Here is an 18,093-nt window from a genome sequence, read left to right as displayed (position 1 = left end):
GACAACTCTTCTGGAAACAACTTGAGTTTTTAGAAATTAATTTCAATAATGGCTACTTTTCTTTGAAACAGGCACTTTAAAAAGGAGGAGACCACCACAAACCACTCAGCCCCCACAGCGGCAAAGGCCCCGAGAGAGTTATCAGATGGGACATATGAGACGCTGACTGCAGCTTTTTGCCTTGGTTCTTCCTAGTGCCTACAATGGGAAAACTCACTCCAAAGAAAACCTGATAAGTCATTGTCCCTAGTCTAACTCTCAAAAATTGAAGAGGAAAAAAAAAAAGCATGATATGCCCTCAAAACAAGTGGAAGTGGTTAATTTTTAAAGAGAGAATCTTCCAGCTCAAAAAGAAGAAAAGTGTTTTTCTTGAATATTTTTAATTTAGTGGCACAAAGTCCTAGCATATCATGATTCTTTCCCCCTTCTGTGCTCTTCATTGCTGCATTTTCTTCACTTGCAGGCAAATATGGCTGTAGTAAAACTTTTACTCAAGAATTGAGGAAAAGATATATTTTTCAACTGCCAGACAAGGCTAGGAAGCTAGACCACCTCAGCATTGGAGACATTACTTGTCAATGTATATACATTGTTATATGCAGACATGTATTTCTAACGTACACCCGTACTTGTGTGCAATTGTAAACAAGAGAATTGCAATATGGATGTTTCTTTGTATTATAAAACTTTTCCGCTATTAATGAAGACATTACTGTTTAATTGACATACTCAGGATAACAGAGGATGATGGTGTGTAGTGGTCAAGGGTCCTGTGATGCTTTACACAGCAATTTTGAATCCAATCACACTTTTATCATTATCAAAGTTATTTCAAGCACTCATTTCATCTTCATCCAACAGCTGTTAAGATACAGCATACAAGCCTGGATGGTCTTAGACAGATTTAACAGGTATTCTGCAAACCTTGCAAATGTCAGAATGTTTCAAAAATGTTTTATGTGTCTTCCTTGTAGCTCAGCGTAAATATTTTTAATTTGTCTGATTATTCAGTGAAATAATGAATAGTTAGATCAAATATTTCCATGCTTTTTTAGAAAATTTTGCCTGGTATTCAACTTGTTTTAAAAATTGCAACCACTTTATTTGGGCTGTTCAGATATTCTTACAGTTTGGTAATCAAGTTCATGTTCTAAGGGATGTGGAAAGAAAAAAAAAGCTGTAGTTTTTTATTTTCTTTTTTAATTTATCAGGTGTTTGGATAACTTTTCAGCATGATACTGTTGACTGATAACCACTAAAGTAGAGTGACTTGCCTGGCTACTGTGGCAGAGTTAAAACTGTAGTTAGGACTACCAATCTTCCCACATTTATACCAGTAGTGAAGTTCGACAGCACAACGTCCCATTCCAGAGTTTTTATTACAAATGTAAATAATTGGCATTTTTGAAGATGAATAAAAGATGTCTTAAGGTGCTTACTGCTATGCAGGAGATGAAAGGGGGCATTACAAAATGTTTAAGCTTGTGATGTATTTATTGCTTGTTTTCCAAAAGCACCAAGCTAATTAGAGATGCAAATGGCTATAATTTTCCTGGCTTTGCTTAGGAGAAAATTTACTAAGGGTTGGACAGGCTTCCTTTGTTTGTTTTTTTGGTTTGTTTTTTTTTTTTTTTTTAAGAGTATAAGGTTTACACAATCATTCTCATAATGTGACGCAAGCCAGCAAGGCCAAAAATGTTACAGAATATAATGGGATCTCTTCCTTGTAAACTTGTACAGTATGTGGTAACTTTTTCAAAATACAGCTTTTTGTACATGGTTTAGAGACAAATTTTGTACATGAAACCCCAAGTCCAATAGACTATATAAATAATTCTAAATGATCTTAACTAGTTAGAAGTGTATGTAGTTGCTTTTAAGTCATTTTAAATACATTTGTTTTAAATCTGTGCAAAGATTGGAAGTGGGTTTGCATTTCTAAAATGGTGACTTTTATTCAGCAAGAGTTCTTAGTAACTTCTTGAGTGTGGTAGACTTTGGAACATGTAAATTTTTTGCCTGTAATGTTATCCTGTGGTAGGATTTTGGCAGACAAATGCTGCCCTATTTTATTTTGAGTCTAAGTTAAATGTTTTTTGAAAACAGAAATGTGCACTGAACTCTCCACTGCAAGTCAAGATGTGGTAAAGCCGAAAGGAAGTTCAAGACAATGAAACAGAAATACTACTGTCGATTTCATGTCCACTGTGTTTTATACAGTCTCTTTTTTGTTCACTTTGGAAATTTTTACTAAAAAATGCAAAAAATAAAGTATTGTGCAAAGATATGTAAGGTTTTTTGAAACTTGAAATGCATTAATAAATAGACTTGATGAAATAATCTTCTGAAGATCCATTTACTTGTTGAGCCCTGAAAGCAAAAAGGAATACGCAGATTCCACTTTGCTTGATTTTTGGCTTTTACTGTCATTTCAAAATGTAGTTGTACTATCTCTGTCAAAGTGTCCCTCTCAGTTTTAACGTCCTGCAGTTATATATGAGAATAAATGTGTTTGTGTGACCTGTTTAGGAAAAGCCATGAAATTAATTTTAAATTACTTACATGATCACAGGAATAAAACTTTTCTTACCTCCAGAATGAAAATTGCTGGTGGGATGTTCAAGCCTGGCATCATTGTTACTGATGGATACCTTTGGAAATATATTTGGAGAGGCATATTGGAATTAATGTGCAATACTCTGAATACACAGTTGGTGGATGAGACTTACAGAAGGAGCAGATGTGCTTTTTGCAGGGCGTTTTAAAACTGCTAAGCCGGGTCTCTGGGCTTTTTGATGTGTTACATGGCTGATTTAAGTGATAAGACAGCTTTTCAAAGCCAGGTCCTGCCAGTGAGTCTTCCATTCTTAGGGCTGTTTGTTGAGAGTGGCCTGCTTGGACATCTGTTTCCCGAAGTGAGCGGGGTGGACTTTGAAGTTATCAGAGCATACTCAGAGTTCCTTCCTCACAATGCTCCCCCCACCACCCCCATGACTTTTTATAGAAGTGCTTCTCCCTGTAGCTAAATAGCACTGTCTGTGCAAAGGGCATTAAAAGAAAATCCCTTGGAGCAGAGCCCTTCTGCAAATCCTCATGAGGTGGTGGTGGCTGTGTTTAAATCTCTGTAAGAACACAAACCAGAGGAATAATGCCTAAGCAGCTCAAATACAAGTTTCATGTATATTTTAAAGTATAAGTGAAACAAATCAGTACATAATTTTTCTAGCTATTATTTGACATAATCGTATTTGTACATATTAATTTATTCATCTTGCACTTTTTAATGTTCAGTTATTAAATGTATACATTCACCTCATGTAGAAGCATATATAGGGTAGTCAGAATGGTGTGAGCATGACAAAGGCATCAAAGTCCTCTTAAAGCAATGAAACTTTATACTATACCATACCATTGATGTAATTTGGTTTTTAATTAAAAGTGTTTGGTTTTTAATTTAAAGTGTTCCAATATTTCTTTCAGGAAATACAAAAAGGAAGGGAAAAGGCTTTTATCTCTGAACATTGGAGGTTCATTATTGCAGAGAGGTGATGAAAAGGACAGGAGCCATTCTATCACTCTGAGCTGTATGTACTCTGTAAGCACCTGGAGTAAGCACCTGGTGGCTTCCAAGGTCTCAAGGCAGCTGTATGGAGTGAGACAGGAGTAATTCCAAAGAGCACAGAGTAAGGCACCACCTTAGGCACTTGAGATTGTAGGTATGACTTCAGTTTTATGTTCAGGCATGCGAGACTGAACATATTACAGCTTGGGCTTTATTCCACTTTGATATCAGAAATTAGTGTAATGGCTGTCAAAACAGGGACAGAATTTGTTTGGGTATATGATTTGTGAAAAATGTCATCAGAAGTATTTTCATATCTGCAAGAGTTCACATACTGACTGTTCTTTTAATTTTCCTATTTGGCTTTTTAAAACCTTTCAAATTGTCTTATCTGAGGATATACCATCTTCACTTAGTTGGGAACTGGAGAATGTTTTTTTACAAACACTAGAAGTCATCAAAGGCCCATTTCTCGAGTCTCAGCACTATGTAGACACCTCTGACCCTTCTTCCACCTGCTTTTCCTGAAGTAATGCCTGTTTCTCCTGAAGTTTAGATCCCTTTATCAGCTTCCATACCAAGAAAGTGATAGTAATTTGCAAGAAATGCCAATTTTGATGTCTGAAACATTTCTAATAGTATAGTTTCTCTACTGTTGGAGTACAGCCTTTATCACTTGCTCTGTCATCCTTCAGCTTCTTCTGAAAAAGGTTTTTTTTGAGGAGTAGGGGTAGGATTTGGTTCAGGAAGCTTAGAAAATTCATAGCTTAGAAAGTTGGTGATAACTGACATAAATGCAATTTCAGTGACAGTATTAAATTCTTTTGTAAATGCAATTTCAGTGACAGCATTAAATTCTCTAAACAGGCAAGTATTTTTTGAAAAAAGAAAACCCTGAAACAGAAGTAAGTGGCAGGTCTTTAGTAGCTTTTTGCAGAAGCAACAATTCAGTTCTAGAAACAATGTAGAGAGATGCCTAATTAGAGTTAGCCACACATCTCTCTCTGTATACTTTCATTTTCCATTGTGCTTTGGAACACTAAAATGGCCACATTGTCATTTGTTCCTTGCCTGTCATTCTGCAGGACATGGTTCATTTTAACTTTATGCCCCTAAAAATGCTCTCACTGGGTCTCCAGCAATTGAGTCCCTCCAGTGGATTATAGCTACTGCAAATGTAAAAAATCAACCAAAAAGGCCTTGGTGCTTACCTAACTCTCTCACATACTTTTGGCTGAAATCTCCTTCTGTGTATGTTCCTGATTTGACTCAGCTATTGTACTTAAACATTTGATTTTTACATAAACACAGAACTTATTATAGAGTGCTCATAAAAGAATTGTTGTAAAATTTAAATATATAAATCCCACTTTATTCCTGATAACATCTGGATATTTTGATTCAAAATTCCCTGTAATATCTTGGTATTCAAAAATATCCTTTACTTCAAGTCTTAGCACTTTCTTGCACATTTTTTTTACCACTTAGAGAACATTTAACACAAAGTACATTCAAAATTCAGAGTTCAAGAAACCTTAATTTTTAATTAATCTTGTGCTCAGCATTAAAGAGATATATGAATACATATGTATTGATTTCTGTTTCAGTACACACAAACTATAGAATAAAAGCAATCTGAGACAATAATGCTCCTTTTTGTTCTTTGTATTCTGACATAGGAAACAAGGGAGTTGTGTATGTTTGACCTTACAAAGTTTGTTTTTATGCTCTGAAGTTGTTTGAAGGTTTAACCATTTATTCTGGCAGTTTCAAGTCATGCCAAAATCTGGTATATGCCAAAATCTGGTGTACAGAGATTTAGAATCTAAAATCTCAGACCTTACCTGAATGGCTAAATAGGATTTAAATGCAGAAAATTAACTGAACTAGAATTTTGTGTAGTATACTAATCATCATTAAAATAATTAAATTGCTAGTAATTTAAATCAGTTCTTTAATTAAAATAGTTAAAAAGCAAAGCATTTTCAGAGAACAAGATTTCTTATAGAATTTTTAGATGATACTATTATTGGGGTTTTCATATGGTTATTACAGCTCAAGCATTTTATATTTTTATATCTATTTGGTTGTATTTTCTTTTATGAACTATTTAACTCTCTCTTCATTACGAAATAATTTACCAAAGTTTTAACTGATAGTCATAGCTATTAATATTTACCATGAAATGAAGTTTCTTTTTTTTGCCTTAAATCAAACAAAATTTAGTTTTTCAAAGGTTTATGACAATGATTTTGTCAAATAATATTTTTATTTCTGGTGAGCAGATGTTTTTTTCAGATTTTAAACAGTTGAAAATTGACAGTTGCCTTGATGAAGCTGCTCACTGATCATTTTAAGAGTATGCTTCTAGATGAACAAGAGCATATTTCAGCTTACTGTTGGATGACAAAAACTAAATATCTTAAGGTATTTTTTCACCACCTCTGAAACTGCTGGGATATTTGATGCAGCTGTGAATTTTTAAACATTTTACTAGATGTATCGTATTTTGAATATTTTGGCGAGGAGTTCCCTTTTTGTGTTCTTGCTCATTTTCTGTTTTGTCTCTGGAAGAGATCTTCACACCTCACAAATGTCTTCTCTTGGGATGGATGAAGGTGAATGTTGTCAATGCTTTGGGGGCAAAATGTGTTTCTGGAAAGAAAAGACAGCATGTGAGTACAAAGTTGGTTAGAAAGTGTAACAGTAGTTAGAGCCTGCCATTCTTTAGCCAGGTCTTTAGGCTGTCTTTTACAGGAAGGTAGCTTTCTGTTTTATAGGCTTGTGAGGAAAGAGTTGTATCTGCCTGCCAGACCATAGGTGCAGAGAAGAGCAGCAGGCAGCTCCTGGGTACTGAGTGCACTGTGCCTCTGTCTCCCTGGTGTCACTGTGCATGTTCTTCACAGCACACCCTCACAGTCACTTGGGCTTTGCTGTCAGTGGGGCATTGTTATTGTTCCAACTCTCACTGTTACCAGCATGGTTGCCCTGTTTGGGCTGCTGGAATACTGGTATTTAGCTGGGAGGTTGCTAAAAATCAGCTGTGTAGGATGCTAACATCAGCAACTGCATATCCTACAGAAATATTTGATATCAAATATTGGAATTGGGTACTTTATTGCTCGTAATGGTCTGTTTGTTAACTGCTTTTTAAGTTTATGCTGTTACATCTCAAGTCTTTGCCATTAGATAATCTAACAAAAGAACTTTCATCACGTGTACAAAGATCACACACATCTAGAGGTAGAGATAACCTGGAGATAAAATATTGTCAACTGTTCAAATGCTTGTGAAAGCACAAGAGAAGTCAAAATATATTTCATGTTTACTACCTTTTTAAATTACTGAATTTCCAAAACTGCTAATTCTGTAATACATGATGTTTGGTATTCTGAGGAAGGCAGAACTCTACTTTGAAGAAAATACTTTTATTTGAAGAAAATACTTTTCCTTGAGTGTCCTTTGTTTATGCTTTCAGAACCAGCTAATAATCTTTCATCCCCCCCCTAAACATTAATGCAGTAGGTCAGTGATAACTGAATGTCACTGCCCAGATTGCAAAGAACAAAACCCAGCACATAATCAGTGTCCACTAAAAGCTTGGCACAAACTGCTTCCATTTGCAGCAAAAAAAAAACTTGTAAGGAGCATTAGGTACCTGAAGATACCAGCATTATTTTTTGTCAGTGTAAGTGCCCCCCTTACTTAATAATTTGCTAGATAAGGAAAGTAGTACATCAGCAGTAATTAACTTGTGCAAGGTTACTGGCACAGCTGCACTGGATGAGAGCTTCCTGGTTAGGAAAATGACTTCTCACCTTCATACCTGTTATCTCAAGATACAGGAACCTGCACCTAAACAGAGCTCCCTAGTTTGCAATGTATGCTTTGCTTTAATTTGCTTTACCAGCTAGGTAAGTACTGATTTGGGGTCATGCTTTTAAAATAGCAGATGTTAGAGAAACTCCTTTGATTTTAATGGCAGGAGCACATGCCAAGTGCCAGGTTAGGAACACACCTCCTAAATAGATTTTTAGAAGGATTCAACCTAGGAGAATATGATCCTTCCTCTGCCCCCCAGCACACACAGATTGTCTTATGAAATGTCTCTTTAAATTGTCTAATTTGTTTTTTGTGTCAATATTAAGGAGATGCAGCTCTGCCAGTAGGAGTTGTTCTGCAGGAAGTCTGCATCAGTTGTAGTGGTAAGAAAGGGAATGTACCAAGGAAAAATTGCCTTCTATGACTGAGCCTCAGTTACAAGGTAAGGTGCTTTTCTCATTAACCTTAATTAAACTGCTCAGTTAAAATTTCTCAAAGGATTAAAGCAGTGAGAATCATTATAAGTTTTTTTATTCTGTCTTCTGGCTGAAATTTCTCTGTATGACTATGCAATTTCAGACATGGTGATCCAGTTTCAAAGCAATAAACAGGGGAAAGAAGAACACAAAAATAATCAGAGCACTGTGTAGTACAGCACATGATCCTTCTAATGAGTATTTTCAAGAATGGTGATGCTGAGTTTCTCTAGGAAGTAAGTATTGAAAGTCAAATAATTAAGATTTGGCATATTTTTTGTAAGTAGGAATCTGAATATTTCACTATGTTAATGTTGGAATCATTATTTATCTTGTTTCATTGAAATTTCATCTGGCCCTTATGGAGTGAGGTAATTACATTCATTGGTGTGACTGCTGGCGCTCGGGTGCTTGTGTTTGAACTGGGATAACCTGGGTGCCAAACACCTGTGGAGTTACAGGGTGCTCTCATTGCACTTACTTTTGCTGGGTTTCCCCTGCTTTCACTCTTATTTCCTTCACTATAAGTCCTGGTCGACGGGTGCCTTTTGTCCATGGTATTATAGTTTGAAATGTGTCCCAGATATTTCCCCAAAGTAGAGGTACTTCCCATTTGAACTTGATCATTATGAGGTCACCGATATCAGTGTCCAGGGTGATGAGAAAGGAGTAGGTTTTATTCCCAGTAATACCTTCAACTCTACAGAAAACAAGATGAGAATAATGTTGGCTTAATAATGATGAATTAAAGTGAAAAAAATAGGATTTTTTTCCTCTGAAAACCAGAGAAAGAACTATGTTTGCTTCTCCAAGACAAAACATTAATGTCTCAAGAATGTTCTTCCTCCAGGTGCAAGAAAAGTGATGAAATATGACAGCATGCTAGGAAAGAAGCAGAAATGGCAGAAGTTTGAACAGCTGATGAAGCAGTAGTGGTTTCTGACAGCAAAAGAAAAGGGGTCCCATAATAGCATCTATGTTTCAACTACTGCCTGCTAGAACAAGTGCTGAGCCACACTCTTGCCTTTGCATTCATTAATAGAGATAGTGTCCATCGTGATAAATATCCAGAATTCTTTATCTTAATTACAGCTGATTTTTTCATTTGTGTTTTAATTGATTATGCCTCCTTGTCTTAGCTATGGGATGGACCAAAGTAAGTGGACAGAAAAATTTCCAAATTTACTGTTTGTATTGTAACAATTATTTCTGCACAAACTGCATCATCATTGTAAGAACTTGTGATCAGGGAGTATGAGTGAAGAGAGGACAATTTCCAGTTCATGTCCTAAACCATTTCCCTCATAGCATGATTATCAATGTGGTATGATATTACAAATTGTCACCTGCACAATTACATGTGATGCAACACTCACAGTGGGATGTGCAGGTCTTTAGCATCCGCCTTAGTCCCTGCCAGAGACATGGTGAAAGCTGGGTTTGTCGGCTTGCCTTGGATTTCATTGATGATGTGGATCTTGAACTGATAATGATACACTGTAGGAAGGAAGAATTTGGAAAAAGTGGCAAAATGAATGGTCAAAGAATCAATAGATTTCTTGGGCAAAAGAAGTTTGCCTTTCAGAGCAGAAAGTTGATGGTTATTCCATTTTATTTTTCTAACTAATTTGTTGAAATTAAAATAATGCCATTTTTTCTGGTTGTTGCCGTGCTGTGTAATCTGTTAGCATTTGTGGCCCTGTTGCTTTATTTAAGGGATGGAGAAAAAGGTAATCAGTGTTGAGTTTCTCTTTGGGATAAAACATTCCATGGGAAATATTTCAGCTTTAGTTGTCAGAATTTCTGGAAACCCTCTATCTAGTGACCAGGCAAATCCTTGTGACTGGGCATGACTAGAGATGTATGATACAGATCAAAGACCTTATGCAATGTGGTCAGGCTGTTTCTCTGATCAACTGGAAAATTGCCCTGCAAAACAGATGACTCACAAACTTTCCTTGACTGCATAATGATATGTTGTGCTTAACACACATCTGTTAACAACTTCATTAATGCTTCAAGGTCTGGGGAGTTTCTAGAACACTGTTTAGGAAAGTCTGAACTGAATATTGTCAGCATGAAAAATGCCTAAGAAGTCATCAGTTTGATATTTTGAAAATTATGAAAACGACATAGATTTTGAGTATGTGCATACAGATACTGTCAGCTGTACTTGAATGTCCAGAACTCTTCTATCTGGTCATTCTTACAGCAACTTTCTAGACAAAACTGATAGATTTATACATGAAGGAATGCTATTGCATGCTAGTTTTTGAGTAGAGCCTCTTTACCCACTTCAGTCTTCACTACATCTGAGAATGGGTCCCCGTACCACTAATGGAATAATCTTTTTTATGCACATGCACAGATAGATATTTTTTTTTGTGCAGCTCAGAGTGCTCATGATGGAAAGTATTTGCTGGAACAGCTGTATCCTTTTATTGTTTTATAGTTGTTGTATGTCAGTGAACAATGTATTTTCTTTTGAAAATGTGTCCCTCAGTAGAAAACAAAATAGCTGACTCTGTGCCACAAACCTGATGAAGACCAAGGCAGAGAGGGTTGTTTACAGATCCCTTTCATAACTAATCTGTCTTTCTCTGGGTTTTCTCTCTATGCAAAAACTGATTTTTCAGTATATGATCAGACGTAGCCTAAGGTTTTGCTGTGATTATGGTGCTTACTTTTAGGAAAAATCATATAAAAACTCAGAGTCTCATCAAAGCTTCATTATAAATATTAATTTCTGTGAAACAAACTGGGGGTTTTGTTTGAGCTGGACTGATGTATACTCCAGAATATAATGTCATTAACTTGAAAATTAAATGTTAGATTTTGTCAAGACACAGAGAATTGTGAAATGTAATGCTGAGTTTCTCAAACTTCTGTTTGTGCTTCTCACATGATCTTAAAATTTGTTTTTAAAAAAGCATTACAAAGATGACTTTGTAAGCACCTTGCCACAGTTGCTGCTTTGTTTGGGAATTTTTGTGAAAGGAGATCATTGTCTGGGGTACTTTATCCACATATGTGCCAAGGATGGTTTTTTATGCAAAACCAGTTCTAAGCATAAAAATGCAACATGTTTAATTGAAATCAAAGCCAATAGGACAGAGATATTTTACCCCAAACTGAAACTAGCTCCATATCCAGAGAGGGACACAACACAGTGATCCCATCTCCGTGTCCAGATGTGGGAGCAGCAGGCAACGCATCCCCAGAGCCTGTCATTCTCCGGTTCTGATGAGGACCTGATCCTGACTGTGCTGGAGCAAGATAACATCAGGAGCTAGACATAGCCTCTGGAGTTTTAAAATCTACTCCAAGTATCTTCCTGAGCCATTTTAAACAGTATTAAGAAGAAATTCAGCAGGTTCAGCTGCTCTGAGTATCATTCAGGGCTCTGCAGATCCCTCTGGAGTCATCACGGAATATTTCACAGCTGTGCTAGTGGAGGACTTCCAAAATTATTTTAAAAGAACCTAAGTACCAGAATTTTTGTTGGGTTTTGGTTTGGTTGTTGTTTTTTTATTTTTTTGTGGTTTGGGTTTTTTTTTTTTTTTAAATCTATGATAATGCATCTGAGTAAGCGGGCACTGTGGGGAGACCAGCCATATAATGCAAGCAGCCTTTTAAAGCCTTTCTCCTCATGCCTTCGGTGTTCGCGCCGGGCTGCAGAACACGCGCAGCGCTTCCCAACCCCGAGGCCCAGGGAGAGGGGCAGGCGGGGGCAGAGCCCTCGAGCAGGAGGGAGGCTCTGGCCCGGCACGGCCCCGGCAGCCGGTGTGCGGGACTCCCGTGGCCGGGGCTGTGGCGGGCACAGGCAGCGCCTCAGCCTGAGGGCAGGCTCCTCGGGGTCTGTGGCCTCGGCCCAAGCCCTGCCCGGCCGCCCGCGCCGCTGCTCCCCACACGCCTCAGGGCAGCCCAGCCGGGGAAGAGCCGGTGAGGGCAGAGCCGGGCGCCAGGAGCCCCTGCACCGACAGCCCCTCGGAAGAGGACTGTCCCACATCGTCCTGCTCGTTCTCACTTCAAAATGTACGTGAACCTTTCCAGTGCGAGGGAGCGACTGCTCGACAGCAGCAGTGGGCCCTGGCGGCTGAGTGCTGGTAGGAACGCCCTGCGCCCCCTGGCAGGCCATGGCCCCTCTATCTGATCATACAGCCAAAAATCCGCACTGACTCGATAAATAACGTAGTAGAGCTAAAACCAGAGTGCCAGTCTTAATTTTAGTGCTACAGTTCAGCATGGTAAAAGTCCATGCCATTCTGTTCTCTGTCCATTGTTTGGAAAGTAGTAATTTATATGTCATCTCGTAGTCTAATTGCAGATAAAATTTGGGCAAACGCGGAACAGGATGTTTTATAGGCCTCCCAGAGTAATTATGCAGCTTTTTTTGGCTTGGCTCTATGCCTGCATATGTTACAACAAACCTGCACAGTGCAGTTGTAGGAAAATCCTGCAGATCAGGACCCTGGGCATCTGCGAGCCCTCAGCTCCACAGCTCGCCGGGGGCAAGCAGGCAGTGTGCTTTTTCCCACAGAAATATGAGAGCCAGGATCTTGATGAAAGAGCATCAGGATGGCCTACTGGGATTCTCAGTTGTCTCAGCAAATGGATTATTCTCACAGATTTTATAAGCTTCAGTGAATGAGTAAATAGGATCACAAAGCTTAGGCTCAGACTGTAAAAAGTATTCCTACAAACCTTTGAAGGGCATATGTGCTCTGGTTTTCAGAAAGAGTCGTCTGCTTTTGGGCAGCCTTTCCTCCCTGATGTTGTAGCCCAGGGTGTTACACCGGCTCTTCTTACAGCTGAGGCACAGTCCTTTGTTGAAAGTGTTGATGTCGTTGCACCAGTAAGCTGTGCTTTGCTTGTCCTTGTGCAGCAGAGAGTCGATGAACAAATGAACTGACCTCTCATGGGCACATTTCACAGTTTGAGTGATGCCTGAAAAAATGCAACAACAAAATTTTACATGCCCTTGTTTCTTTTTACCATTTCAACTGCAGAGAAGTATCATAGCCAACTATAAACTATAAACATGATATTGTTTCCCCCTACATACCCCTACCCTTTGCATCATCGTTTTGACTCAGAAAACATACATTGTAGCAATTTTACTTTTAGGATCATTCCAAAATAGAATGGCTGAACTTCCATGATAATAAACTTAAGTAATTTTCTGCTTAAACTTATCTAGCCTGACTGTATCAGACTGTAAATATGAGCCTTGATTTCAGTGTTCTGGTTGTTTTTGTCAATAGAAAATACAGCCTGAGTTGATATGCAGTCTTTCAGATCATGCCAAATTAAAGACAGCAGTCTCATTTGGAATTGCTGAATACTCTTGAATTTGGATGCTTAGGCAGCAATACCATATCTTGTCCCTATTAGACTGACAGACTCTTATGTTGAATTTTTCTTGCAGTTACTGCTTGGAAAAAAGGAGCAAAAATTTTATTAAATGCAATAAAAATATTAAATAGGTCTGCCATTATGAGAAGTATCTTTTTTTTTCTTTGAGTGCTATCAAATTACAAAAATTATTTTGTACAAATAGTAAGTATCACAATGGACTGCTTTATGTCTCTATTAATAAGCTTTGAGCTGATGCTTAGTTTCCCATTTGTCATGATTTATCTTCTAACAAGTAAGGTCCAAATTTAGGGCCAAATACAATTGTATGAGGATAATTGAGAAATACTTCTGCAGTGCCATGTGCTGGATGAGCAGGGCTCATTGGGGCTTTTCAGTCAACACTTCTGGTTGTCACTGCACATCAGGACCTTTTTCAGTATTTGCATCAGTTTCTCTATAGGTTTATGTTTAGGTATATTGAAAATAAGCTTCTATAAATAAAAGCTAGCCTGGAACACTGGCACTCAGGTCCTAGAGAGAGCGTCATCTGTGCTGCCAAAGGACATGGAGTTGGGAAAAGGTGAGATAAGGAGGTGAGTAGTACAGACCTGTGTTATATTTGATTTTAAATAATGAATGTCACACTAGACAAATCTGGCTTAATTAGAATAAATTTTCTCATCTCTCCTACTGCTGAAACAAATGCCATTAAATTATTTAGAGCTGCTTGACAGCAGGATGCTCATGGCCTCATTTTCAGGAGTGCTAGGCAGCTCAATTCCTTGCTGGTGTCAGTAAAACCAATATGAGCTCAAGACATGTAAAAATCAGATAATTCATCTCTAAACAAGAAAATACCTTGCATGTAAGGGGTTTTAATAATAATCCTTAGATGCTGTTTAAGACCACCATTACGTAGTTTCCCTGACAGACTCAGTACAGCTGCCCCACTGCCTCCCACTGTGTGCCACTGGTTCTTACCAGCAATCCCCAGTTGTGCAATGTGGTTGTACACGTGCAGGATGTGACAGCCGGGCTGGAAGGTGCCTCCGTTGGGATAAAAGTCAAAATGAGCCACAGGCTGCTTGATGCCAACACTGAGGCCCATGTGCTGTTTAGTGAAGGTATGAATTGCATCCACAAAGTTTGCATCATCTGGAGATAAACGGTCCGTTGGTGACATTCCTTCAAACAAGGGACCAGCAGGGTCAAGGCCTGCAATAAAGCAAATAATCCCATTGTCATATACTGCAGAAGGACTGTTCTACTGCTGTAAGTCTGTGATAAATGTCTGAAAACAGGCAGCACCTGGTGCTTTACAAGGTCTTTCTCTGATGGAAACAATAAGAATGCTTGTCCCACAGAGGGTGTATGGTTACACCTAAAGCAAACACAGGCACTGTAACAAACACTGACTGGGACCTGCACGAGGACACAGGCCCAGAGCCAGGCATGTTTGTCAGAGACAAACTGTGCCTGCTGCCAGTGTCACTTGAGGCACCTTGATGTAATTTTGTTCCTTCAAACTCTAGAGGCTGTGTGTTTCAGAGGCCCTTTGCAAGTCACCAGTCCCACAGCAAGATTGACTTTTCGCTCACGTGTGGGACCTAAAACTTTATAAACCTCCAGTTATTTTTTAAAAGACCTGTATGCCTGCTAGATTTTATTTATAATAATTCTTCAGCTTAAAAAATATCCAGGGCAGATTATTGCAGTATTCAGAGAAATAATACTCCACTTAGTCTTGCTGATTTTTGTTTTATGAACTTTTTTGCATGGTGGTCATCTTGGTTGGAAATTGATTTAGGAAGAGAACTTTGTGCTTAGTTTAAAGCTGCATTCAGCTTTGACGACAAGCTTCTAAATTTGCTATTCTTCTTGCTATTGTGGAATAATATAGTTGCATAGATATAACCAGACAAGACTAGTAACACAGGCAGCAAGTAAGGAAGTCCCACAAAGGCACACATTTCTTTTTAGCTTCAATAACTTTTATCACTATCTATTTTTGGAACTTACTGTTACAAGTCTGAAAAGCTTTTGCTGAAGAATGCATATATCTGTTACAGTAAATAATGTGCTATAATTTTTTTTTTTGCTTATCCATTTTTAAGGTGTTATGTTCTCATGAGGTTTGAGCGAGCAGTGCTGGGGAACTGAAGTCCTTCAGTGCATACACTAGTGTAATATCATGACACATTTTGTAAAATCAGCTTCTTGGTGTGCAGGCACTGCCACAAGAACTGATTGTGTAAGAGACTGTGGTATGTGGCAATGAATCCAAGATCAGAACGGTGACTTCAAAGTACAGCCATGAGTATTTGCCTCACTCCTAAGTCTGATTAAAGTAAAATGTTTTCTCTGATAAATTAAATGTAGCTGATGTGGGTCTTGTGTAAAATGCACTTCTGTTTTAATTTTGTTTGGGTTTTTTAAGCTGTCACTGTTATTAGATGTATATAGTGTATCAATAATATTATAAATGTATTTTCAGTACACTCATAATTAGTACAGTTACAAAACATTACAGAAGGTTCAGAATGTCACTAGTCAATCAAGTGTTAGGGTTAACTTTGTTTAAACATCTACTAGGGGTACTCCAATGATATGCTTCTTGTAAAATGTAATCCAGAACTGTCATTTTTGCCACAAGAGAACTGTTTTGAATTCACTATATGGGCACTGTCCCACAACTGAAAGCTCAAGCACAGTCAGACAATTTCCTGAATATATTTTTTTAATTACTCGCTAATAATGAACAGTATTTTAATGACTGTGGGTCAAGACAGTGGCTAAAGATCCAAGGTTAGGGGCTAACATTTAGTTTAAAGTGTTACTGGGAATGGATAAGAGATAAATTTAAGCAACCTGCAGTTTGAGTCTTTGGTTTATGATTTCTAGTCCCCATGTTTGTGTATTCTGTATGTCATAATTGGACTGAGGTAGGAAAGATCAAAGATAGAAATGCTATGAGACCTAATTTTCAAAAATATTTTAATTAAGTTTTCTAAATCTAATTTCTAAACCGATGAGATGAAACTTCTAAACTGTGCTGAATATTGCTATTCAACAGCTAATTGTTGATATGACATTGATATGTCAAATATCTTCATAACTTGATTCAGTTGACTGTTACTTTTCTTAAAGGTATAAGTATTTTACCTGTAATTCTTCCAATCTTTTTTGTACCATTGATAAAACTTCCAGCAAATCCTGAAACATGAGCTCCCAGGCTGTATCCAATTAGATGAGCATTGCTTCTGGAAAATTGAATGGATTCCTGGAAGACAGTGGAAACTTGATTTAGATGAAGAAATGTGAAAAGTAAACAGTGAAATATCTATTACATGCTAGGAGTACTGTGAATTATAACACAAGAAATTTGTATGTTGATGGTGGTCAAATGAGGTGCATGAATCATTCAGTAAATTTCTATTGGCTGAGTGTTATTCCTCACTTCTTTTACATGCAGCAGGAAAATGCCACACATTTGGGCACTGCCACTTGTCTTCTATGCACAGGAAAACCATCAACACAGTGGAATTCTTGTTGATGCATGTTGTCAGTCATTTGATGCAGATATTCACTGCCTTTTGTCAGCAGCTTTTGGCTTTCCTATGATTATAAAATGGATATCTGTTCTTTAACTTCAGGGTAAAATAGTCCGCTATAAAAGGTGTCTTGTTTTTTTGCCTGAGATACCAGTACAAGCCAAACTAAAGGGATCAAAATATTGATCAGACATGTTAAATGATACAGCACTGCTATTTCTTCTACAAAGATGTGTGTCTGATTGGTAACAAACCTATTGAAGCAGAATTGCTGTTCTTTCTACCTAATCAATGCTATGTACATCTTAAGCATTTCACCTGAGCTGCAAGGCTCAAAGTTAGTATCTGACTTGTAAAGAAAAACGTGGCATATTTTGCTTGCAGGAAAGGCAAACCTCACTTTTAATTTCTTTGTGGATGTTGCCTGTCCCAGTGGAATGGCTGTGCAGTCTCAATACCATACCAATCTCTTCTGAAGATGAGATGAAACTTTGCAGACTTCTTATGAGAGAGACAGCTCTTAGAAATCACAAGATCTGACCAATTTTCTTGTCAGGTGATGCTGAAATGGATGCTATTGAGGCTGCTACCGATTAATTCTTGGAATAAGAGCACTAATATTTACTTATTGTTTATTAAAATGTTGTGCAGCGCTGCAGGTTTTGTTACATCCATTGAGAATCTTTGAAATAATTCTGCCTGTAAGCAGACAGAAGCATAGCAGAAAGATAATTGTGGGAGCTGGAATGAAGGGGTTTTAACTGTTAAACTCTGGAGAGGTGCTTCTCAATATGAGCAACATTTACTGGTTGGAGACAAATCAATGCTCTGAAAATTTATGGTATATTTAAATTCTGGAACACATCACAGCACAAGAATAACTACCAACAATACTAGAGCAAGGAGTAATTTATTCAATCCTTGATTTGTTTGTTGACACTAGGAAATCACAGAATGTCTTTATTGTTGACAGTGTGATATGTCCTCCTGAGAACTGATCAAAGTCCACCATTTGATTCATTCAATAATTAAACAGCTTCAAAAAATTACTTTAGGCTCCAGCAAGCTAAACCATATTTGACCAAGAGCTGAGGTTTCTTCTAATATCACAATGAAAAATAGTGACTCTGACTTTCCTGCTTTCTCTTTTGTGCCTCTTCTCCCTAACTGGGTGTGGTATCTTTTCTAGCCCTGCCATTCCTGCTTAGGCCTTTAATGGTATTTGCTACAAACCTTTCAGCCTTGCAGTAAATTTCTCTTCCACCTTACGCCTCACCATATTTAAAGTAATGTATTTGAAAATTCATTGTTAGCTATAGAAGTA

General features: G+C 37.8%; 2 protein-coding genes and 1 long non-coding RNA gene across 7 annotated transcripts in view; 2 read left to right on the top strand and 1 right to left on the bottom strand.

The window, feature by feature from the left end:
* ADAM10 (ADAM metallopeptidase domain 10) overlaps nucleotides 1–2,338 on the top strand; it is a 42,656-nt gene extending 40,318 nt beyond the window's left edge. For both annotated transcript variants that reach the window (XM_068204090.1, XM_068204091.1), the window contains exon 16: nucleotides 72–2,338. In XM_068204090.1, the coding sequence (XP_068060191.1) occupies nucleotides 72–166 (95 nt within the window). In that variant the 3' untranslated portion in view covers nucleotides 167–2,338. The remainder of the gene's footprint in view (nucleotides 1–71) is intronic.
* LIPC (lipase C, hepatic type) overlaps nucleotides 1,599–18,093 on the bottom strand; it is a 74,763-nt gene continuing 58,268 nt past the window's right edge. For all 3 annotated transcript variants that reach the window (XM_068204100.1, XM_068204101.1, XM_068204102.1), the window contains exons 5-10: nucleotides 16,381–16,498; nucleotides 14,200–14,433; nucleotides 12,565–12,807; nucleotides 9,237–9,357; nucleotides 8,342–8,560; nucleotides 1,599–6,217 (exon numbers count right to left, since the gene is read on the bottom strand). In XM_068204100.1, coding sequence (XP_068060201.1) covers nucleotides 6,112–6,217; nucleotides 8,342–8,560; nucleotides 9,237–9,357; nucleotides 12,565–12,807; nucleotides 14,200–14,433; nucleotides 16,381–16,498 — 1,041 coding nt within the window. In that variant the 3' untranslated portion in view covers nucleotides 1,599–6,111. The remainder of the gene's footprint in view (nucleotides 6,218–8,341; nucleotides 8,561–9,236; nucleotides 9,358–12,564; nucleotides 12,808–14,199; nucleotides 14,434–16,380; nucleotides 16,499–18,093) is intronic.
* Nucleotides 10,782–14,485, top strand: LOC137482019 (uncharacterized). 2 transcript variants are annotated; one of them, XR_011003836.1, is made up of 2 exons: nucleotides 10,782–11,895; nucleotides 13,679–14,485. It is a non-coding gene; the product is annotated as an uncharacterized lncRNA (long non-coding RNA). The 2 variants fall into 2 exon arrangements; XR_011003835.1 differs by lacking the exon at nucleotides 10,782–11,895 and adding an exon at nucleotides 11,902–12,150.

Source organism: Anomalospiza imberbis, chromosome 13, assembly GCF_031753505.1.
Source record: "Anomalospiza imberbis isolate Cuckoo-Finch-1a 21T00152 chromosome 13, ASM3175350v1, whole genome shotgun sequence".
In the NCBI taxonomy this organism is placed as follows: domain Eukaryota; kingdom Metazoa; phylum Chordata; class Aves; order Passeriformes; family Viduidae; genus Anomalospiza; species Anomalospiza imberbis.
This window is presented reverse-complemented; position numbering and strand designations above follow the sequence as displayed.